Raw genomic sequence first — 24091 nt, 5'->3', positions numbered from 1 at the left:
TGTCTCAAGCAACTCTTCTTCACTTTAAAGTAAAAAATCCACCCAAAATAAACTAGAGACTCAAGGCTCTAATCTCTGAATAAAAGAATCTGGAGCTCCTCCACTGACAGTGAATTGTACAGGCTGACTTTGTGGATTCATGGAGTGTTTGTAGTATAAAGTATGTGCTCATACCCCCGTAGAATTACCCAGGGTACAGTTCATGTTCACAAAATTGAGCCCTCATTCACAGTGGAAGAGCTTGAGGATTTGTTTCTAGATTTGTTCTTTTTCAGAAATCAAGATCATCATCCAAGATCATCAAAATACTAAATTATATTCTACATTATATTTTCTTTTTTTAATTTATAGTAATTTGAATCAATTCCTCTGGTTAGGCAGGGCTGAGGACGCCATGACGGGACTAGATTGGGTTCAGATTGTCTCCCTCTTGGTGGTATAACTTCTGGATGGATACCTACCATGGCTGCAGCAGCCGCAGCCTGGTTGACTTGGTGCTGGGCGGCTTTGATCTTGGCCTGCAGGTGAGCCGGAGGGTGAAAGTACTTGCACTTCTCCCTAGAGCAGCGGCCCTTGATGTAGTCCATGCACACAGTGACTGTGTTGTCATTGGTGTCAATCATAGTGCTGTCTGCGGGATGGGCAAAGCGACAGTCGTTCTCCCCGCGTGTACAGTTACCCCGCTGGTATTCCCGACATACCTGGTGGACACATATGGGCAGATACACACACACGCACACACAGACAAAGACATGGACACACAAAATAAACAGACACAGACACACATGCACATACACTGTGAAGTTGTGAAGCTACTGTTCACTTTACTTCACACTTGATGAAGTAATCAATCTAGTCAGTCATTTCAGAACTTGACAATCACTTTACCAGACAGAGCTGACCAATCTCTCAGACAGGTTCAGCCATTACTGTTGATTGATACGCAGAATAGACCGTAACCAGTGTTTACAGACTCATCAATCACGCAACATTTAACCATTATTCAAATGAGTTGTTGTGTTGTTCTTCCTGACAAAGGCAGTAGGGGGCAGCATCTGCATGGAGAGCTGGGAAACTGATTGCTTCAGTCTGAATGTAGCGGTTCAATGAGGCCCATGGGAAATATGAGGCTGGTTACTCTCAAGAGAGGCTGGAGCTGACGTAATTACCCAGACACACACAAGGCGGGTGCGCATGTAATCTCATGAGACAGCGTTTTTCCAGAATTAAATTTTGACACTTAAAGAGCAATAACTTAAGGTCTCTGTTTGAGAGAGCAGAGCCAGCCATCACTGAGTCTGAATCGCATCCCGAATCTTATCTATTCCAGATGAAAGGTAATTTCATGGTGCGTTGTATCGATATATCAGTTACTGTGATAGAACAAGCCATTTACCAAATGTCTGTTTACCGGTCTGGCTGTCTGCATGCGTAAAGGATTTGACTTGTGGTGGACAGGCTGCCAGACAAAAGGCCACCAGCGCCGTTATCTACTAACCCTCCTCTGTCTCCTGTCATGACAGCTCATCATCCACCAATCACTGATTGGTATGAGTGATGGGCGAGGATTCTCTCTCTCTTTCTCTCTCTCTCACGCACTCACATATAAATGAGCATCCATGCATGCATACACTCATGCCCGCACACACACACACCCTCTCTCTCTCTCTCTCTCTCTCCCACAAATTATCCACCACTGCCACCATCACCACTGCTGCTGCTGGTCTTATTTTAAAAAAGAGGCTGCCTTGTTGTCAGGCAGATGTTGGAGAGGCGGGCAAGGGAGGGAGGAAACAAGGGAGAGAAAAGAAAATGTGAGAGTGGGTGACGAATAAGGAGTAAAGGACAAAGGGATGGGAATCAAGGAGACAGAGAGTAAACAGGGTCTTTGGGGACAGAGAGAGTAAGACTGAAATAGGAAAAATGGCAAAGAGAGAGAGAAAGAAGAAAGGGAAATGGAAATGGAAGAGAGCTTGATGTTCTCTTGGTCCTGCTCCAGGTGTGGACCAGCATGTTTCTCTTAATAGTGGTTAATCATGCATAAGAGAGAGCTAACCCAGAGAAAGTGCTTGGTTGGCCAAACAAATAAAGGGCCTGCTAATCATATTTCTGTCCCCATGGTAACTGTCCCTCTGGGCCATTTACATCACCATGGTTGCAGGTAAGCAAGATATGATTTCATGCACAGTGAAATGCTGCAGTATAGCTACATATGAGAGAGAGAGATAGAAAAGATGGTTACTCCAAGAGAGTATCTGAGAAAAAAAGAAAAAAAAGAAAAAGAAAACAACAAGTACAGAGGATCATTTTCTAAAATAGGAATTTCTCCCAGCCTCAAGGAAATAGCCGTCAATATTTCAACTGACTGGTATGTGTGTTCGTCTACAGAATTCCAGCAGTGTTTATTTTGAATGACACACATGATAGAGACTAAAATATGCCTGGCCCTTTTTTGTAAGATATTTTTAGCAAACCTAGTTCCTGACAAATTAGGCTAGAATATGATCTGGCTCAATCAAGAAGCTCCACCAGCATACACTTGCACTACAGGCAGCCTTGACCAGTGGGCCTAGATATTTACTGCGTAACAGAAGGAAAAAACTTTTAAAATGAGCTGTTTTTGTTTCTGGACTGTCAGTTGTTGCATTGCATAAATATTAATATCTGTTTGTCTTAGCTTTTGCTTGTTTACTTGAAGTTCCCTGGAGTTTGGGCATCTCCAGCTCCGGCTCAGAATGCAATCTTTCACAAGTGCTTGACAACTGTTTCACTCATCGGTCTGAGCCAAGACTTGTATGGACTTGCAGCATCAATTTAGTCCCACTGCTACCTGCTAACCACACCTCCTTCCCTCTAACTTGCTTCAACCTCTATAACGTCTTCTGATATGTCACGACTACACTATGAAATCCAATCAAATCAACCATTTTCTCCTTTCCTCCTCCTCTCCTTTCCTTCCATTATCCCTGTTTTCATCCCTCCTTGGCCGCCAACAGGTCTACAAATTGATTTCCCATGTCCGCCTCCATCTCTCTTTCCTGTCATTGACCCATTCCCTCGCTCTGCATGTTGTCCACTCGGTCATCGGGCCTGGAGACTTCCCCAGCCTCACCCCCATTAATTACCCAACTATCCAACGTTACGTTTTAAATGTAACCTTCCTAACGTTCTTGCCCGCCTCCTGCCTGCCTCCAACGATTTTCCCATTATTCCGCTGCAAGTGTTTCCCGGGTGGGGCTGCATAATGGATGAGATTGACTTACTGTCCAATTAATGATTATCTGAACACAGCTAGAGGACCGGCATTATAGATCAGGTTTCAAATGACTGATTGCTTTGATGGAGAAATTAAAGATTTTGCTGAAAATTACACACTGATACAGTATGACTTGAGCTTGTGCCAAGCAGTGCTGTCTACTGTCTGTCGATGGTATACAGCATTGACAACGGTAATGTTTGTAGAAAGACGCTCTCATTAATGTCTCTTTCTCTTTGCTTAAGTCTGGTTAATGACTGTATTATGGTAATGGGATGTAGTTACTGTAACAGAAGCTGTGTACCAGATACATAATTAAAGTCTACAAACAGAGACTGTTTAGGCAAGACTTTCTAACCCAAGCCTTTAATATTCAAATAAGCGCAACCCACATCTCAAAGCCCAATCTGTTTGCATAGCTGGGAAAAGATTCTCTGATGCCCTTATTGGATGCAGTGTTTACTAGAGTTTTGTTAATCTGTCTTCTAATCTGTGACTGATATGAGAGTGACAAAATAATTATGCAGATCCTTTCTTTCATCTGTGTGTGGTGTGAGAATGTGTGCGCAAGCGTGTGTGTGTGTGTGTGTGTGTGTGTGTCTGTGTCTGTGTCTGTGTGTGTGTGTGTGTTTCTCACCTCCAGTCTGTCCGTCCTCATGAGTTTCTGTGCAGCGGCAGCAGCAGCAGCTGGTACGGGGACGTTGGGGTTGCTGGTGACCAGTACGGGGGCACTGGGCAAGATGTCAGCAGGCATCAGACCAGGTGACACAGGGCCAAGGTAAGGGTTAAACGCAGCAGCCGCTGCCGCAGCAGCACTGGCATTGGTGGCAAGGCTGGGTGTGACTGAAAACATGGGCTGTGGGCAGATGGATAAAATGGGGGATTCTGGTCAAAATTGATCAAAATATACAGTATATGGTTGGCAAAATGTTTTTTTCACTCAGGTTCCCCCTAAAGTCTATAGTTAACAAAATGTTGAATATTTAATAATATCTGCCAACAAGTGAGATGCCACCCTTCCTCACCTCCACTCAAATTACCCCCTGGAGATATAAATGACAGTAGATGGAGAAATAAGAGATGGTACAGGATTATCAACAGCCAAATAGAGGATAGGAACTGTGGTTGGGGATATGGAGAGAAAGGAGAGGACAAAAATAGACAATTGATGGGTTTATGTCTTAGGAAAGAGAGTGTTTTCTTCTTTGATGGCAGCTTCTGTTTCATTTGCACTAACACATGGCGGGGGTCTAGGCTCCATACGTGGGGTCTCTCACCCACCTCCCATACGGACAAGATGGGATCATACACCTCGTACTGCAGAGATCACACACACATGCAGCAGTAATGAGGATGAGGGAAGTCAAGCTGTGTGTGTGTGTGGCTGGGAGAGCGGCTACACTGTAAGTGCATGTGTTGTGCGGGAGTTAAAAGAGTCAAAGTTCCTAGCTACAGCTCCCTCCGACAGTCGCATTCTCTGAGAGTGAGACTAAGGAGTCTGCTAGCTGACATAGTGCGCTGCAAGTTTTCCCTGCACGTTCCTGACCTCAGCCCCAGTCTGAGAATCGTCTCTTGAGCCCCTGCCAACACGACACAGTGAGTAATAGAGCAGAGGCAGCCAGGGCTGGACAGCTACATTCCTTTAAAACTTACTCGCTGCTCTGGGATGAGTCAGAAAATCAGAAATAATGGCATGGACATTCCAATTCAGAGAGACGTTCCCTGATTTACAGTGTGGCCCTCTGGAATGTCTGATGAATGGTGTCTTATCACAAGGTGCTTTGGAAAAGTAGATGTGTCTCAAGGTTCTCAGATCTCGTGCTCTCAGATTGGGGATACTGCAGCCCAAGGTTGGGATGATATAGGGATGATGTCATTGAAAAGACCCACAGTCATTAGCTTGTAACTGTAAAATATTACAGCTATGATGTCATCCTGCGACAAGAATTTTGTGATCTAGCTCAGGACCATTTCTGGAAGGTCTGTTCAATTTCCATTCAAAAACATGCAGTAATGATATCACCGTGGAGATTCTTGCCATAAATCATAATTCCAACAGTCATGATTTAGTCAAGATTTTCTCATGTCAAATAGATAGTTCACATGGAAACTGAAAATCTATGCTAGTCTAGGCAAATTTATGTCAAAATAACCACATGATTTAATTATTAGGCAATAATTAATGTGACTCAATGTCACAACAAATTGTTTCCTGAGTATCATTTGATTCAGACTGCACCGATAGCCCACCAGTTGTTTCTTTCTTCTTTCTGAACTAACGTCAAGGACGGGTGAACACAATTTTAAAGCCATCTCTGACTCCCAATAGACTATGCCAGAATGGAAAGCATAATTATTTTCTTGGTTTCACTCAACTTGCAGTCTAAAAATTACATAAAGATCAAAAGCAATGTGATCATGTCAGACAGAGCTCAGTGTCAATATGTAATGCAGTCAAAGTCAGAGAATATAAATATGAGAATATAAATATGTAACCTGGAGATGTGTGGAACACAGTCTTTTAGTTTGTACTATAGGCCTATGCGCTATTCAGATTTACAGCATAGACCCAAACTCATTTACAAGTGATTCTGAGATGAACTACAAGGCTTTTTTACATTTACAGTATGCTGTTTCTGTTGTGCAATGCATTATTCCCTTATTATGCCCATATATGTTTTTTTTTTCTTTTTTAGAATAAAGTTATTGGCCTATTTGATGCTGTTTTATTTCCCTGAAGGAAAAGAGCCTTATTCAGTAATGGATTTACAATTACATTCAATATGCTTGATATTGTTATATTTTGATAGTCGATTTTCTTTGGTAGTCCATGTCAGAATTTTTGCTGAGGATTAATTGTTGTTTGTTGGGGAGAAAGAGGTTTTTAATCACTCACAGGCAGGCTCCTTTTCACTGGCCTGATCATAATGGGTCTCTGAGAGAATCCTTTTTTTTTTAAATATTGCAGCTCACTAAACTGAATTCAAATAAACCAGCGACTGGCTGTTGAACATACTAAAGGACGTATACGTATGTTTCCATACGGCAGGTCAGTTACATGCTCAGCACATTTGCCTAACTGCACAGTTCAGTGATTGGATCAGCCACGACCAGGTTGCTTGCAGTCAAACTAGATATAGAATCATATTATATTTATATGTATTTAGCATCTTCAAATACTTGTACTCACAGCCATGACAGTGATATGATAAGAGAAGACAGGTGGGAAATTAATGGAATCTCCAACTAGCCTACAAGATTAACTTCCAGTACCAAAGAACATTTACCCCAAAAATTAAAGAAAGATTACCAAATTATCCTACTCATGTAGAGTTATTCTCACTTTGCTGAAATTTCACTTTAAGCCCCTACGTGTAGAATACTGACCTCAATATCATTCTCAAATTAATTTTGATAGCATAGGATATAATGGCTGTAGAAAAATGACTGTTAAAATTAGATCATTCTTCGTGTTGCTATATTCTACTTGTATCTGGGTAAGATGTCCTGTGCCGGACTGACTTACAGCATAAAGATAGAGCCTCAACCAAAACAGAAAGAGGACTCGCTTTGAATTGCTCTGCTATTACGTACACAAACAAATGCTGTTAAGTCCCACCGAACCATAGCCTGGTTCCAGACTCCTGAATCGTGACCCGCCCACTCTTCAGATTTGCTCTAGCAATTCAGGGTCTGGTGTCGCTCTATTCAAAGGTCATTTCTCGATCGGAAAAATGATCGAGCCAATCAGCACCTTTGTGGGCGGGACTAAAGTTTGAACCATTCGTGCAATGGTTTTTCATTGGCGTTTCGGCAGAATAATATTTGTTGAAATCATTCCTTAACCAACATATTGTCTTTGCAAAGACGACATTTTTGTCAAAAACGACTGACATTTTTGGTAAAGTTAGTAAATGTGCCAAGCATCAATGTAATTGAAAATAACGTCAGAGCAGCCAGATACATCAGTGACTAGCGATTGGTTCGTTTCACGTCACCTCTTCTGTAAACTGTGGGGAGACAAGTAATGTAAAACACTACCACTAAAGGACCAAGTTTAAAATTTTACTGAAAGCAGCTTGAAGTAAATTTACTGGTGTAAAAACACTATTTGAGTGTTCTAAAAATACAATTTTGAAATTCATGTTATTAGTCAATCAGTGATTTAAAAAAAAACAAACAGAAAATGACCATCCTCTATAATTCAAATACATTAAACTGATCTTTTGCTGATCACTTATTTATTTTTCTATTAGCTAACCCAGTAGCTTGCCAGGCTAGTTAACTAGCTAGACAACAACCAAGCAAATGCAAATCAATAATACTGTGGAGGGATGGATGGCTTTTTGGCTAGTGTTAATTAAACTACTATCATGGATGGTTACAGTTGGTTAACTTCAAACCACAGTGAAACACAAAAGCTAATTCGCCATATCATAACAATCTATTTGACAATAAATACAGTAAAAAAAATGGCTAAAAAACCTAAGTAAAGAGTAAAATTAGTTAAATTACTGATTTTGTGCAAATACAAAAAAAGGAGTTTGGACCATGTATAGCAACAAATGGTTATACAGTTGTATTTGGTGGTAAAGTCTCTGCTCTTGAGAATGCTCCTCAAATGAATCCAAGCATTATGCAAGAGATTTTGTGGGGAGCGCAATAAACCCCCAAGTCATTGTAGACATATTGTATATATATCATTCAAGTAATATCAAAACCACATAAGTCAGAGATAGCTTGCACAAGTGTCCAGTGTACAGATAATAGCAGGAGGTTGGGCTGGTGGAGGGAGTTTTTTGCAGCGCGTGTGTGTGAGCTGTCAGATTATGGTGATTGCAAGAGTCAGCTGATATTGATCAGCTGATGTGCTGTTTGGATGGGACAGCTGACAGCCCGTCAGCTGATGGCGTGAGCGACTTCAGTGTTCTGCCTGAACTAACGCAATGCTCCATTTTTGTCACTGATTGTCTGCAAGTCTGCATCAAACAAATGCACCAAATCTCCTCTAGCAAAGTTTTTTTAATGTGAATCTCAATGTCATAAAAGAGTGAGTGAGTGAGTGATAGATAAAATAGATAGATAGATAGATATATAGATATATAGATAGATATATAGATTGATAGAGAGATAGAGAGAAAGAGAGTTAGACTCCTTTGGCTGGTTTCTGCTGCTGTCTCCTAACCTATTGTGACGTGTGCCGTCCGCTGGCGTTGACTCTCTAATAAAAAGCATCATAAGCACCATCACTCAGAGCCAGCTGTAATGGACCCTAATTACATCACCCTCTGCACAGTTCCATGCGTGAAATGAAAGCGCTCTCCTACGCCTGAATACGGGGAGGGAGGCGAGGCAGCTATAGACAAAAAGTGGGAGAGCAGGAGACATAATGTAGGAAAGGGGTAGAGAAGATATCAGGGATGGGGGCAGGAGACGAAACGAAAGACACAAGGGAGGGATGGAGGAAGAAGTCTGAGACAGAGTGATTCTAGCAGAGGCTAGTACCCTGTCTCACTCTTTGTTTCCTTTGTGCACATGCTTCTGTTTGCTTTATTTTCTTTGTACTGCAGGTTTAAAGCCATCTCTCCTCACTGTTGTCTTCCTATCTCCTTCATTTTCCCCACCTGTCTTTCCTCTGTCCATTTATCTCTTCCTGCCTTGCTTCATCCTTCCTTTCTTCTTCTGCTCTCTGTCCTTCTCTGTCAGCCTGTCTTTCTCCCCCTCTCCTTCCCCTCTCTCTCTCTCTCTCTCTCTCTCTCCCCATGACATAAACAGATAGGGAAGGCTTTGCAGTCTCATGGAGATCTATTGCTTCTTTAAACCCTTTCATGGTTTCCTCTGTTCTTCTCAATGGGCCTCTCCACTCAGCCCCTCTTCTCCAGATAAGGGTGATAAGCCATTGGCTCTGTGTGTGTATGTGTGTGTGTGTGTGTGTGTGTGTGTGTGTGTGTGTGTGTGTGTGTGTGTGTGTGTGTGTGTGTGTGTGTGTGTGTGTGTGTCTAAGCATGTAGCATCTGAAGCTCTTTTGAATACTCAAGGCAAATTCAGTTCGCCGCTCTCCTCGCTCAAACATAAAGGAGCAGAGGAGAAGACAGAGGAATTAAAGGAGACCGGGTCGCTTTCAGGCCTGACTGACAGCTCTCATTGACTCTGTATGGTCTCATGGATTTATTTGAACTGGCTGACTGGGGCTCCAGCCTTCACCTTGAAGACCCACGGAGCATGCAGCTTACTCACAAAGCAATTTCTGTTGTAATTTGCTATATGTGTGTGTGCGCGTGAGTTTGTGGGTTTGTGTGGACTGTTTGTGTTTGCTTGTTTTAATAATAGTGTGATACTTTATTGATCCCTGTTCTACTTCCAGACACAGGCTTGAACTCATGTGTTCCGGTTGAAGTGTGATTTCCCTACTTACTACACCTTGCGTATGTGAACTCATACGTGTATGTGTATGGGTTTATCTGTATGTGTATATGCATGTGTACATCTGTACTTAAATTTTTGTGTATATGTGTGTATGCATATGTACACTACCAGACAAAAGTTTGGACCCACAGATCTTTCTGTATTTTATCTATTTTCCACATTTTAGAATAATAGTAAAGACATCAAAACCATGAAATAACACAAATGGAATTATGCAGTGACCAAAAAAATTAAACAAATCAAAACTATCTCATATTTTACACTAAAGTAGCCACCCTTTGTCTTGATGGAAAGGCAAAGGCTTTGGAAAGAAGTTCATACTGTACATCAACTTCACTATTTATATTTTTCTAAAAAACTAATTTCAAGGATTTAAGCATAAGCCTTGAGATCAAAATGGCTTTAAGATAATGAAATGCATAGTGCATTTAATCAGGTGTGTTCAAACCTTTCACTGATAGTGTATATCTGTGCATGCGAATGTGTGTGTGTGTGTATGTGTTCTCTCACCACTGGCTGTAGCTGTGTGCCGGGCATCATGGCGTTGGCGAGCTGCATCTGCTGGGCCAGCATGGCCATGTTCTTCTGCTGGATCAGATTGTTCCTTCCGTTGATCTCCAGCTGGGTCTTTAGGTGCGGAGGAGGATGCAGGTACTTACAGTTCTCCCTGGAACAGCGGCCCTGATTGGGGGGAGAGAGAGAGAGAGAGAGAGAGAGAGAGAGAGACAGTAGGAGGAGCAAGTAGGAGGAGACGAGGAGGGGAGATAGGTAGAAGGGGAGTGGGAGAGGGTGGAAGAGAAAACAGGGAGGGATGAGGAGGATAGAGACATCGAAGGAGCGGAATTAGAATAACTGTTCCATTAACTGTTGGCCAATGTAAAGAAGTAATGAGCCTTGACCCAAGTTGCTGCCCTCCCATTTCGCAGGCGCTGACCTAACATCCCTGACATCTGGGGCTGCCACTTGGCTTGTCGTAAAGAAGACCGATCAGTTCTCCTTTTCTTTTTTCCGCCTTCATGACCTAAGCTGTGTGCTCACTGCCATCCCTTTTTTTTTTCATGGTCCCCCACGAGAGACAAATTAGCTCCAAGAGCAGAGATAAAGAGGATTAGCGTCTATCTGCTTCTGCTAACAGATTATAATACACAGAGCAAGAGAGAGAGAGAGAGAGAGAGAGAGATGGAGAGAGAGAGAAAATGATGCACTGTACCGATGCTGATACGGATAGTCTTACTTTAGAAGTGCTGCTCTTTATGCGATTGCTGCACTGCTGCTGCATTGTTGCTGTAGTCCCAAAGAGGAATTGTTTGAAATTCCACTGTACTAATGCAGTATTCGGTGTCGCACAGAGGCAACGATGCTGATCAGGCCATTTGGGGGGTGGGGGAGTGGGATAGTTAAAAAAATCTGATGGTTTTATTGGTTAGAAACGTATATTTACGCCTACCAGTGCAGCATGAGGTCACCATGAAAGATACTGTGTTTTCCAGGAAGTGGAAGTAATGGGAGTTCATTTCATGGGGATTTTAAAGCTGAATGTTTAGCAAGCAGCAGCGAATCCCTATTGATCTCCCAAAATGGAGACAAACGAGTTATGTGCCTGCTCAATTCTATTTTACAGCATTTCAAAAAGACCAGGCTGGAGACTGTTGTTGTAATGCAGAATAGATGGAGGGTCGATGCATGATTGGAGACTTCTATGACAAATACTCAGACACAAACATACACATAGACACACACACAGTGCCCCATCCAATATTCTGCTAGTGTCTATAGACAGTGCAGTGTGTGTCTGGGTGCGTGGTACTGTGGGTGATTATATTCATCCAGCAGTCGGCAGCCTAAGGGGAGAAGGAGGGAATGTAATTTACACTCTCATAATGCCTGCTCCACTGAACACTCCCCCGGATAGGTGTAATATCTTAGATATCTCCTCCTCCCTCTTACTCGCCCTCTCTCTCTCTCCTTCATTCCTTCCTTTCCCCTCTTTCCCCTGACATCCTGGGCCCCATGCTGATATTTGCTCACCTCATCATGAATACAGAGCAGCGAAAGGCACAGAGGTGCCGCTGTGATGTGTGTATGCATGCTTGCATGTTCGTATATATATGTGTGCAGAATGTGTGAGAGAGAGTGAAATAGAAATACACCCATCTCTCTCTCTCTCTCTCTCTCTCTCCCTTTCACTCCCTCTGTCTCCCTCCTACCATCAAAATTCTTCTCTCCCATCTATCTCTTCTATCTCCTCCCATCTTTTGCCCATTACACCTTTATATAAAAGTCTCTTTGCAGGGGATGGTGCGACCGACCCTGCCACAACTCTACAGTACCACCTCCCATGGGGTATTAAAGGTTGGCTGACACGCTACTGCTTATCTCACTGAGATTACCTGCTGCCCACTGTGGCCCACCATGACACCTGCTTTCACACTATAACACATACTCTCTCTCTCTCTCTCTCTCTTTCTCCCACTCTCAATCTCTCCCTCTGTTATCCCCCCCACCTCTCTTCTTTCCTCTTCTTTCTCCTCCAGCCTCCCATCCTCAAGCTATCTCTCCATCTCTCCCTTTACTCCTCATGCAGCCTGTTCTGCCTAGCTACAGCAAGAAAGATAGTTTGCATTGGAGAGCAGCAGAATGCCAAGAGTTCTCCCAGCATTTTGATTGGCTGAGAGTAGAGAGCAATAGTATTCCCAGGCTGCTGATTGGCCTAGAGGCAGACATTAGCAGTGTTCCTAGCCTGGCTCGTCCCTGCGTGACTGTGACTATTGATCAGGGCTAATTGGTTAATGTCTCTTGATTTTCAGGGCACATTCCCTCTGGGTGCCCCCCTGCATGTCAACTCCAACCATGTGTGTATGTTAATCTGTGTGTGTGTGTGTGTGTGTGTGTGTGTGTGTGTGTGTGTGTGTGTGTGTGTGTGCATGTACTGTCTACTCACATCTATGTACAGCTTGTTGTTAAAAATATTACTTTAAACTCTCTTTCTAGGCCAACATACTCTGCATTGCTCTGCGGTAGTCGACTTTAAATTAAATTTTAAAAATGTAATATTTAGAATATGTCAAGCTATGACGTGGATAATAACTGGCTTTAAAACATCTCCATTTTTAATGGTTATGTAATGGCACTGTCAAAACACAATGAGGTCTAAGTTTTGAATAAATCCTAAGTTCCAAATCCAAAATGACATATCAACCATTTTAAAAACCTGACTCCTACTCTTACAAAATGATGGTTGGCATCAAAGTAAGGCACATTATGGGTTGCTATTACATAAGTTAGAAGTCATGAGTCATTGTAGGACTTTTGCTTACAAAACAGTTCTGTTTTGAGGACAGATGAAATTTCACTTAACATTTCCTTCCTATAGAGTTTTGGATTGAAACAATAGAATCAGCAGATTTAATATTGGCATTTTCTTGCATTGAAATCTACTTAAGGGGAAGCTGGAGGGAAATTAAACGACAACTGAAACAGATAAAGGAAACACTGGTATAAACATGATGGTGGATCAAAAATACTATGCTGAGGGAACGTTTTTCCTACAAATGTTGTGGTCCCTTCATCTCCTAAAGGGCAAGGTCAATGACTTCAGCATGATGATCTAGCTGCTCGATCTCTATGAGAGTTTTGGAAAAACGCTGTCTCAGATGTCGTTTCAGAATCTCTTAGAAATGCTCAATTTGGTTCATATCTCCTTAATGGGAAAAGCTTGGGATATGGTTATCAGCATTGTCATGTTCTTGAAAGAAGTACACGACTAACTTGTTCCTTAGTGACAGATAGCACTGTCATCTTGCAAGACACCATTCCCGTCAAGAAAAACTATTATCATAGGATGAAGGTGATCGCTCAGAATTATTATGCTAGGAGTAATGAGAATTTACCTCGCTCTCTTCATGTTTTATCAGCTGCGTTTGTGAGATAAGATAAGCACCTTGACGTTTTCCTACCCTTCTGTTTTTCACCAATAGCCCCATTATCTGTTGCAATTTATGCACTTTTGTTGGAGTCTACCCAGCTCAGTCCTGCGTGAGCCTGAGGACTCCACCTGTCGTCGTACGCCCTGTTCTGTGATGCTAATGTCCTGGCTCCCCTCCTACCTCTTTTCCCTGTTATTTTCCCCCTGTCTAAACAGTGTCAGTACAGGTTAATGGTGAGCGGGTCTGATCCAAAACAGTGCTCCCTCTGGCTAGAGTGTGACTACCAGACTCGACTCAAGTTGACTCTGTTCCGCCTTCACCTGTCTGCCTGTCCTCCTCTGAGACACTAATATGCTAACAGACTATAACTGCATCTGCCTCTCCCGCTTGCTCTCTTTTTTTCCTCTCTCCCGCCTTTATTCTCTGCCTCTCTCTCCCCCTCCGACCCTCCTTTCCAGAGGTTGGGTGAAAGTCTGGGGCTCCGTCTGGACCAGTCTGTTCTCCCTGCAAGCCCTAGCACCGAACAAGTGATATCTTCTTCTCCATTGCAAGGCACAAAACATCAGAGGTGTGATGCTGAGGGGTTTTGTTTTGGCAAACAGCCAGCACAAAGCCCTGTGAGCTGGGTCTCATCACCGAATATTGATTCCGGTACTCCAAGAAAAGTGCTTTTGCCAAGTTTTGGTTGTAGCATGGCAAACAATTAAAAGAAAGTGAAGCAACTGTCAGAGAATATTTCAAACAAAACAAATGTCCCCCCCCTCCCAACTTTTGATGGTGTGTGTGTGTGTGTGTGTGTGTGTGTGCTAGGGAATAGCACATTCTGCACTTATAAATCACCTTGGCCTCATTACACCAGATATCTTTCAGCCATATTTCAGCTCCTGGAGACAACCACACGCAAACACGCACACACGTGCAGAGACATACACACACTGGCGTTTCTTTTTAGGATACTATAACAGACAGTTTGAGGGTAGCAGAATGTTATTGAGTGCTACTAACAGTCATTAGGGCTGTATATTGGGAGGATATAATATAATATGTATCCCTGGATGCTTTACCAGCTTACTATACATACATATGCACGCACACACATATACACCTAACCTTGAGTTACTTCAATTACCACTGCGGCATTTTCACTGCAGTTTCAGGTATCATACGTGTGGCTGGTTACGACCCCGGCAACAACATGGTTTTAATGAGCAGCCCATAATACTCTATGGCCTGCCTGGACTTCAGAGATAGTGTCAGGTCAGCAATGAACAACACTCAGTCAGGCATGAACTCTTTTCAGGGAGGGGTGGCTAAATCTGCAATAGTACAATAAACCAAGACTTACAAGGAATACACTGCTGTTTTGGCCAATATTGTATTTCTTCAAGTTTATATAGACAGGCAGGTGGTTTCTCATTTATTCTGAAAATACGGCAGAGATGAAACTATCTTAACTTGTTTCCATCAATACAGTATGCATAATAAATATAGCTTGACCCTGTTTCATGATTCAGTCAGAGAAATTCATCCTCTGAGCAGCTTACAAAGCTAAAATACAGGTCATCGTTCTCATCGAAGCACACAAATCTTTTTTGATTCATTCATTGTCTTTTTATTTCTTCTTTTCTGTCTTCTTTCTTTCCTTCGTTTCTCTCTCTTTCTCTCTTTCTTTCTTTCTTTCTTTTTTTCTTTCTTTCTTTCACTCTTTGCCCTTCTTATTACGGCCCTGCTATACTAGTTGTCAACTTGATAAAACAGCACAAACACATTTATAATCCGTAGTTTAGTATTCTTTCTATCATTGTACATTATCCCACTGTGCTACTTGATTACAGGAGACGTTTTCTCTTGCTGCTGTTCCATCTGTCAATTTTCTTTGCATCCCCAGTTATTTTCTGTCCTGTCTTTTATGTTTTTTAGCCCTCTTTTCTGCCTGGTCTCATTTTCATTTGTGTGATCCAGATCTCTGAAATGTGAGAATGCATTTAGAGTCCAATAAAATAAATGTTTAGGAAGCCCCATTATCATCGCCAGTAAATTGTAACCACATCTGCCAAGCCAATGGCCAACACACTTTGGGTCACATGTTTATGATGGGACTGAGTCAATATTTTCTCTCTGGGTATGTGTGTCTCTGTGTGTGTGTGTGTGTGTGTGTGTGTGTGTTGGGGGCCATATGATCAAAAGCTCATAGTCATTTGTTGCTGGTTTAGCACTGCTAAGCTTTCAGCTTTCTGAAGGATTCATGTATCTGTGGATTCCCAGAGAATAACACCCATACCAGAACTCCTCTCATGGAGAAAAACAAGAGAGGGAGAGGAAGGTAGACAGACAGACACAGAGAGGTAGAGAAAGAGAGGCAGACAGAGGAGAGATAGACGTGGAATGTGCTTTTCCTATTAATATTAATCAAAGCAGTCTGTGCCAGTGATTTCAGCACCGTCTTTGCTGGCGGATAACTACATCCTCCAAGGGCTGGACGGCGCACTGCTTTCCACCAGGCCTTTCTGCGTGTTCGTTCCCTTAATCACCCATTGATTCTAAATGATCTGTTAATCTACCCGTCCAGAATGAATCATTCTGACTTAACCACACATAATCCAAAAGCCTCTGAACTTTTCCGCATTTTTTCTCTGCTCTCGCTGTGTCTGAACTCCCCTCGGAGCACGGCTGCTGCACCGTGACCAGTATGACAACTGTTAGAGCTCAGGTCTGGACAGCCACCGTCCCAAACCCCTGTGCATTATTAATTCTCTCTGAATGTCACCGCCTCTCCCTCCTGCTCCGAGAGACAACCATCAATCAAGAAAGCTCCGTCTGGATAAGGGCTGGGAGGAGAATACACAAGCATACACGCAAACACACACACACACACTGTGAGATATGTGGTTTCTTGTCCAAAAGGTTCCTGTTGGCAAGTACACGTCAGACAGATTATGACATCACACACAGCACAAAGAACGCCCTGTCTGAGGACTGAGCATGCTGCCAGACAGGCCAACAACACACACACTCACACACACAAACACACACACAAACACACACACAAACGTCCACGTGTTAATGCAACACATGCATTAAGCAATACACTCCAGCTGCAAGCCTCATATTAGGAAGTACATTTTACGAAAACATGTTTTCTGTTTGCAGTCAACAGAGAAAACATCCTCTTTGTTTTCTCTCTCTCTCTCTCTCTCTCTCTCTCTCTCTCTCTGTCCCTCATATAGGTTCTAGTGATGTGCGCCACTAACACTATGTGTCTATGTCTATACAAGTCCCATTAGTTCTTCCCTGTCATCTATCAAATCTGGAACACCCCTGATGCATTAGTATAATAGTCTGGATCATTTAATGACTTTCAATTCTCATTTAACTGGGCAGGGGGGGAAAAGCCTTTGAGACACGGACAAAGATAGATATACGGACAGGAGAATCACAGGAAATGATAGACAGAAGTGACACAATATAGTCAGTCAGCTAGCAGAAACTATGACAGGGATAAAATAGCAGACCGGTCCAAAGAAAAATGGTGCTCTAGACAGTGAAGCTGCTGCACATCACAAATGACGTCGAGTCCACTGAAAGCTTTTAGCCTTAGCGCTCAATTAGCCAAAACACCAATTACAGCCCCCAAAAGCACCACTTAGCCTGGCAGTGTGTTAGCATGTTTTGGCTGGCTGCGGGTACAAAATCGTTAGCATGGGAGGCTAATGATGGGGCGAAATCGTTAGCGGTCAAGGCTAATGACGGCACTCTGCCACTGCCGAGCTCAGCTGTTCCTTGTTTGTCATCCACAGTTATACATGGCTGAAAATGACTGGCTCAAGTGGTCCATGTTTAACATTTAACTGTTTGATTCCCTTATGATCATCTCCTTATGATCATCATGTGTAACAGCCACCGATACAGACAAGTCATTTGTGCTTTCAAAAAAACATTAATTTATGCCTTTTCCCTTAAAAGACCCTATCCTTACATAAATGACATCAATTTGATACTATGATCATTTATGTCATAAAGATTTATAAAAAGCTGGATTACCTGTGTTTAGGTAGGTGTACCCTCCACTCAGCTTTGCCAACTCTTTTCCAAGGAAAATAACTAATAGAGGAAAATAACTAATAGATAAGAGGTTGCTATAAGTTGCCAGATGATGTCATGCGCTAATTTGCATATTCATATATTTGCTAGACTTCCCTCTCTTGGTGGAGGGAGGGCCTACACTGTGTTTAAGAAATGCTGTGAAGTAAGTAGCGCAAATTGGCATGAGCCGTACTGATTTGTTGCCACATGAGTTGGGAGTCAACACATTAACGTCATTCCCCATGGTCGGAAAAAGTCACTCGATTTGCCGTTAGTTGCTTTTGAGAAATGAAGTCATCCGGGTGGGGGGGATTAAAAAGTTAAGCTAAATCTAGCAATAAAGTCGACAAGTTGGCAACAGCGCCTCCACTACATCGGTGCTCACTATGCTTGCTCCTCTCATTGATTCCAGTGGTGACCGGGCTGCCACCATCACACAGTTGAGACTTGTTAATTTTTTTTCTATTCTATTCCAGTTGGGAAGCATGCATGATTTATTCACAGCTTGTGCGGGATGACGTTCCCTTGCCTTTAAAATATGCTTGAAATGCAGGATGAAAATGTCTCTAGCATGAAAAAACAGGATGAAAATGTCTCTAGACACCCCCCCTCTCTCTTTCTCTCTCTCTCTCTCTCTCTCTCTCGCTCTCTCTCTCTCGCTCGCTCTCCCTCTCCCTCTCTCTCTCTGGAGGGCACAGTATAGGTGGTATGTGTTGTCCTGGGTCCTGTGGGAATGTCATTGTGGAATTGTGCAAGGCAAAGTCTCTAATTAGCTTTGTTCTCATTAGGTCTACAACACTATCTCCCTCCAGACAGACAAACACACACATTCATAAGCACACGCACACACACACACACAGAAAGAGAGAGAGAGAGAGAGAGGGAGAGAGAGAGAGAGAGAGAGAGAGAGAGAGAGGCCACCCCACAGCCCTTGAGATCTGGCCCTTCTTCTCTATTTCTCTTTCAATTAACCCTCCTCCTCCATTCTCTATCTGTTCATCTTTCTCTTGCTTCCTTCATCTCTCCTTCACTCCCAATCTAAGCGTTCTGTATTCACAATCTCTAAAGTTTAGTCTAATTCAGTTTTATCTCCCATTCACTGTGCCAAGGAGGCAGGCAGAGAGCAGACCCATTAAAACAGCCTTAATGGAAGACTGGTGAACAGGCACACAGGATTCAACAGCTTTTAGGCCTAATTATTTTCTGCCCATCTTTGTAATGTTCATTCTGCAGAAATATGGGCCTCAGTGGCTGCTGGGAATAGACCTCTTTCTTTTTTATATCTAAGCCTCCCCCTTTTTTCATATCTCAATCTCCCCCTATTTTCATGCTCTCCTTAGATTGTTTCATGGCCACTGTCAGTAAGTGTTCATCAAGAGTTGGACGAGGAAGGGCTTTTGTGAAATTGTCTGTCTCTCTATCTGCAGACAGAGGGAGAGAGAAAGTGCAAGTGTGTGAAAAGGGAAATAATGGAAGATGGAACTGTCCTTGTGAATGAACAAAAGATGCTCGCTGGCAACGACTGGCAACTGTCTCGGGTTTCCACTGTGATCTTCAGCAGGCAGGCCCAGCGGCTCCAAGGTGAAAACAAACGATCCCATTGGCAACAGGCAGGGTGCTGCCATCAACTTATGATGACTGTGTGAGTACACACAAACACAGACCAGCACTACCGACACACACACACACAGAAACACACACACACGCGCATGCACAAACGTTGTTGATGTGACATCTCTATATAAGCGCAACATTTTGTGCTCTCTTAAGGCGGATTTAGTATCAGGTGACAGTAAAAGCTTTTTTTTCTTTCCCCTCATCTCTCTGCACTCCTGCTGAGATGGGTCTGGATCAGAATGTAACAGAGTCAGAGTGCTGGAATGTTCTATTCTATTCTACTTCTGATGAGTCAGAGGGGACGTGGCAGATATCACGCTACCACACCCTGAAGCTACCAAGTAACAGAGTGAGAAAAATTGAAAGTCATAAACAGCATGTGTATGATCTCTCTCATTACATACATATATTGTACGTGTGTGTGTGTGTGTGTGTGTGTGTGTGTGTGTGCGCTCATAACCATGCACATACACACACCACCCATGCTCTTCCAGTGTAGGGTGTCCCCGCATTAAGCATCAGCAGCTAGTGTCATTGCCTCGAGGTTAAAGCAGATAAGAGAGGATTAGCATTCATTACTACATAAAGTGATGATACCAACCGCCTGCACACACACACAATTACGCACAGACGCTCCCGATGCACACATGCTGCACATACGCACACACACACACACACACTAAATATACACGCAGCACGCACACACACACACACACACATAGGGCAAGCAGCCAGAGTTTTCTCTCCATAGCCTGCATGATGCATTTCTTTCTAAAGACAAACAGTCAAAGCTACACACTGAGGGAAATAACAGTAATAATAGAGAGCTGTGTAATCCTTTGTATCATCAACAATTGCGGGACTGGAAAATCCTCAAACTGAAGCCTTGGGGTATTCATGATGAGCTCTGACAATAAGCATGGATGGCGGAAAACCCCCAAGGCTCACATGAAGAACAATGGAAAGCAGATAGATAGGACAGATTTAGATTTCAGAATCTGATGTAAGATTTCTTAATTCAATGATATTTTCATTCTGACATTGTACTTATCTAAGAATGTCTGGGCTGTTCAACACAAAGAGAAAATTTGTAAAGAACAGCAAGATAACCACAAATCCCTCAGGACCTTGGCTTTCCCACTGTGAAGGATGCAGCATGCTCCGTGCCCTTTTCCCATAAAAACACAGAGAAAGAAAAAGAGAGAGACAGCGACAGTGAAAGAGAAAGAGACAGACAGAGAAAGGAAAGAAAGAGAGACTGAGACAGTCATTTATAGGTTAAGGATATATTTTGTTAGTGTGATACATCATGGAGAAAAGCATGACACTGTGTATCTTAATTCCCTCCCACACACACTGCATGACGGAGCAGAGGGCCATCACCCCCTCCCTCCTCACGTAGCGCCTTCCGGCTGCACACTCATCCACATCGATCCACATTGATCAAAGTCGGCTTGTACCACTTCAGCAAAGAACGGGGGGGTGGTGGGCAGGGTGATCACCTTCACTAAGCCTCTCTCACAATGGGGCCAGCCAGCCTCAGTGATGCCACTACCATATATCAATGTCCACAAAAGTACAGTGCTGTAGCAAGGCAGCTAAAAGCTAATGAAAGAAGACATAAAGTTCAGCTGAAAATGTAAACAGAGTAAGATTAAGCCTCAAACTAAACAATTCAAAACAGTAATTAAAGTTACGCTTTTAAGGAAAAGATAATTTGTTTTGCATGAACACCGGTGATCCTGCTGTGATACCCTCATCATTTTTATCAGATATTTTGTGATATGTCATCCAGACGAGACTTCAAATGGCCTATCAGCTGCAGGAGCTGCTGTGAGAGACAGGACAGTGACAAACAGCTTGCTGTAGGCAGACCCAACACAACACAGCTGCTGTAACTCTTTCTGATGGCTGAGCCTGATACCGGCGTAATCCAGTTAAAGCCTTTTGAAGTATCACAACGTCCACAGCAGGCCCTGCGACATGCACTATAACAATAAAGGGATATTACAGACATTCTTCAATCTCTGCGCTCCGAACAGCCGCCTGACACGGCTCCCGCTCACTTTTGCGCTCTTCGCTGTTATTGCTTCCTCTCCATCCATACCATCTATCTGCTGTTCTTTCCCCCTCCATTTGTCCATCACTGTCCATGTTACACCATTTGATGTCTACGCACCCATCTATCACTGTGCTCTCTCTCCTTCGCTCTCTCTCATTGTCACACAATCTATTTCCCAGCTCTCTTTCTCTTTGGCTGTAATGAGCTTGTTGTCAGCCGCCTCCTCTCCCTCCCTGTCTGTCTGGGGATCACATTCATTGCCTCAATTTTGATGGTGCAATTAAAGATGCAGGCATTTCCACAACATAATTGGCTTTTTGGGTCATTTCACAGTTGTTTTTGGTTGTGTTGCAGAAACAGGGAAATGACATGCATGTTTCAGGGTGAAAAAAGAGGAAATAGATGGATTTTGTAGGTATAGGAGCGTCATTCACAGAAGCCGAATAAACTTCTGTGAAAAGAGAAGAGGGAGAGAGAGAGAGAGAGAGAGAGAGAGAGAGGGAGAGAGAGAGAGAGAGACTAGGAACGCACTGTAAGCAGCAAAAAACATCCGCTCCATAATGGTCATGAAGGATCAATATTGCATGGAGACAAAGTGCTGCTAAACAGCGTGGTTTCTGTTAATTAGCACTTCTCTAATGATCTCTCTCTTTTTTCTCTCCTCCTCCTGCCTTCCCCCAATTTCTGTACTCCCCTCCCACCCTCATACTTTATTGCTCTCTTCCATTAGAAACCCTTTTTTTCTCAGGCTTCATCACTTCTTCATTCCTCTGTGTAAGTCTGTTGATTCTGTCCTCCCAACCAATGTTCCCTCTCTTACCGGAGAAAACAAAGCGAGAGGAGGCATCCGAGCTCTTTTCATAAGCGTGATAAATATCCCACTCCTGTGTTTGTGGCTGATGGCTCTCAAGGATGAGATTTAATGAACCTCTCATCCAACTCTGATTATTTTCTAATTAAAGGAGTGAGTGATGGGGGCGATGGGTGAATTCATGAATGCATGTTGATAACTGCGGGGGAAAAAATAAAACAACAAACACGCAGCCAATGACAGACGCAGAGACACAAAATCATACTGAATAGAGCCTTGTTTCCCGGAGTCCCTCGGGAACGGAGGTCGTTTGTCAGAATGAAATGTTTGGGGCTCTTGAACGGATTGAAAATCTAAACCAAAGTTTGTTTGAAATGTTAAATATGCATGCATCCAGGGTAAATGTTTCAATGTTTTTAGTTTTAGCATTAATCTAGCAACAGCTGGACACACTCAACAGAATATATTTGGATTCATATTCTTCTACATTACGCATTAGAGTCAGGGATAAACAGGGTTCTAAAACTCATATCAACAATTTACCTCAATTTACTTATGACATCTTCACAGTTTTGTTTTTTTTTGCAACATAATTACACATCTGTTCTTTGTTTCTAATTCGACCTTCGAGACTCTCACCTATCCCATTTTCATTCCCTGCTCATTACGTCATGATTTGACAGCCACAGTACAATGGATTCCACAACGGCACATGCATACAAAATCGACCCGAACGTCCAATAAGCACAGCAGTGCGAGACATGCCCCGCCTCCATCTCCTGTCTGTTGCAGACTGGAATAACATTAGCCAGGCACCAAACGCACTCTAACCTGATTATCCCTACCTGAGGTGAATGCTCATGATTCTCCAGGACTCTACTGCTTCACTGAGAGCAGTGTGTGTGTGTTTGTGGTAGAAAGCGAGTGCTTGTGTGTGTCCTTGTTGTGAGGCTAAGCTTGCGTGTGCATGCAAATGTGTCTGTGTGTGTGTGTGTGTGTGCCTGTGTGTTGATATATGCGTGTGTGTTTAGGAGTTCAGGGTTGAAAGTGAAGGATTACTCTTCAGAAGCGCAGCTGCGTAGCACCCGCACTCCCAAGCTGAGATGGAGAGTATGGGGTCAGTGACAGATAGCGGGAAGTGGAGACAGAGGGACGGCAAGACAGGAGCAGACTGACTTAGGGTGCCGCCGAAAAGTGGGGGAGCAAGCCCAAGTTGGCAGACGACTTGCTGTCCTGGACTGAATTAATGTTCTGTTGCTCCCACTCTCCATCTACCTCCCCCCCTCCCCTACACCTCGCTTGTCCGCATTCTAATTTAAATGTTTGTTTTCCTGCATCACTTCAAAGAATTACAAATGGCGTGCTTTAAAGTGTCGGTTGGAGACGGAGGAGATGGTGGGCTCCAGGAAGGAGAGAGGGAGGGAGGGAGGGAGGGGGGGGCGGGGGTGGAGGGGATCGGTGTACTTGGAGAAGGATGGGGAGTTAGTTGGCGGGGGGGCGAGAGGGACTAACAGGAATGGATCAGGCCATAACTGATTAGATATTCTGTTCACAACAGCAGTAGCAGCAGGAGCAGCAGGAGCAGCAGTAGCGATGGGACATCACGACTCAGCACGCCAAGATGCTGATATTACCTTCAGGCTGCCTGCATGTCCAGAGCCCTCCAGCCTCATGCGCACACACACATGCAGAGACACACATACGCAATGCTACAATATTCTTTCAATCACATCAGGGTAGCACTTCAGATGACTCGCACGCAGAGTATTTTGTAGTTTGAGGTTGTGTTAATGGTCTCATTATTCCCCATGAGTCAGTAGTAAAAGTAAATACATTGCAGAGAGGATACAATGATTAAAAAGTGAAAGAATGAAGGGTGCAGAACGTAAACTGAGAGGGAGAGAAAGTGG

At 43.3% G+C, this 24091-nt stretch overlaps 1 protein-coding gene across 4 annotated transcripts in view; it reads right to left on the bottom strand.

The window, feature by feature from the left end:
• Positions 1-24091, bottom strand: part of LOC139666230 (muscleblind-like protein 1) — a 61963-nt gene that overhangs the window by 8826 nt on the left and 29046 nt on the right. For all 4 annotated transcript variants that reach the window (XM_071545361.1, XM_071545364.1, XM_071545362.1 and 1 more), the window contains exons 3-5: positions 10193-10363; positions 3894-4112; positions 462-701 (exon numbers count right to left, since the gene is read on the bottom strand). In XM_071545361.1, coding sequence (XP_071401462.1) covers positions 462-701; positions 3894-4112; positions 10193-10363 — 630 coding nt within the window. The remainder of the gene's footprint in view (positions 1-461; positions 702-3893; positions 4113-10192; positions 10364-24091) is intronic.

The sequence above is a fragment of the Centroberyx affinis genome, unplaced genomic scaffold, assembly GCF_046629955.1.
Source record: "Centroberyx affinis isolate AG114_WGS23_722 - 3 ecotype Tasmania unplaced genomic scaffold, CSIRO-AGI_Caff_v1 ptg004889l_1, whole genome shotgun sequence".
In the NCBI taxonomy this organism is placed as follows: domain Eukaryota; kingdom Metazoa; phylum Chordata; class Actinopteri; order Beryciformes; family Berycidae; genus Centroberyx; species Centroberyx affinis.
This window is presented reverse-complemented; position numbering and strand designations above follow the sequence as displayed.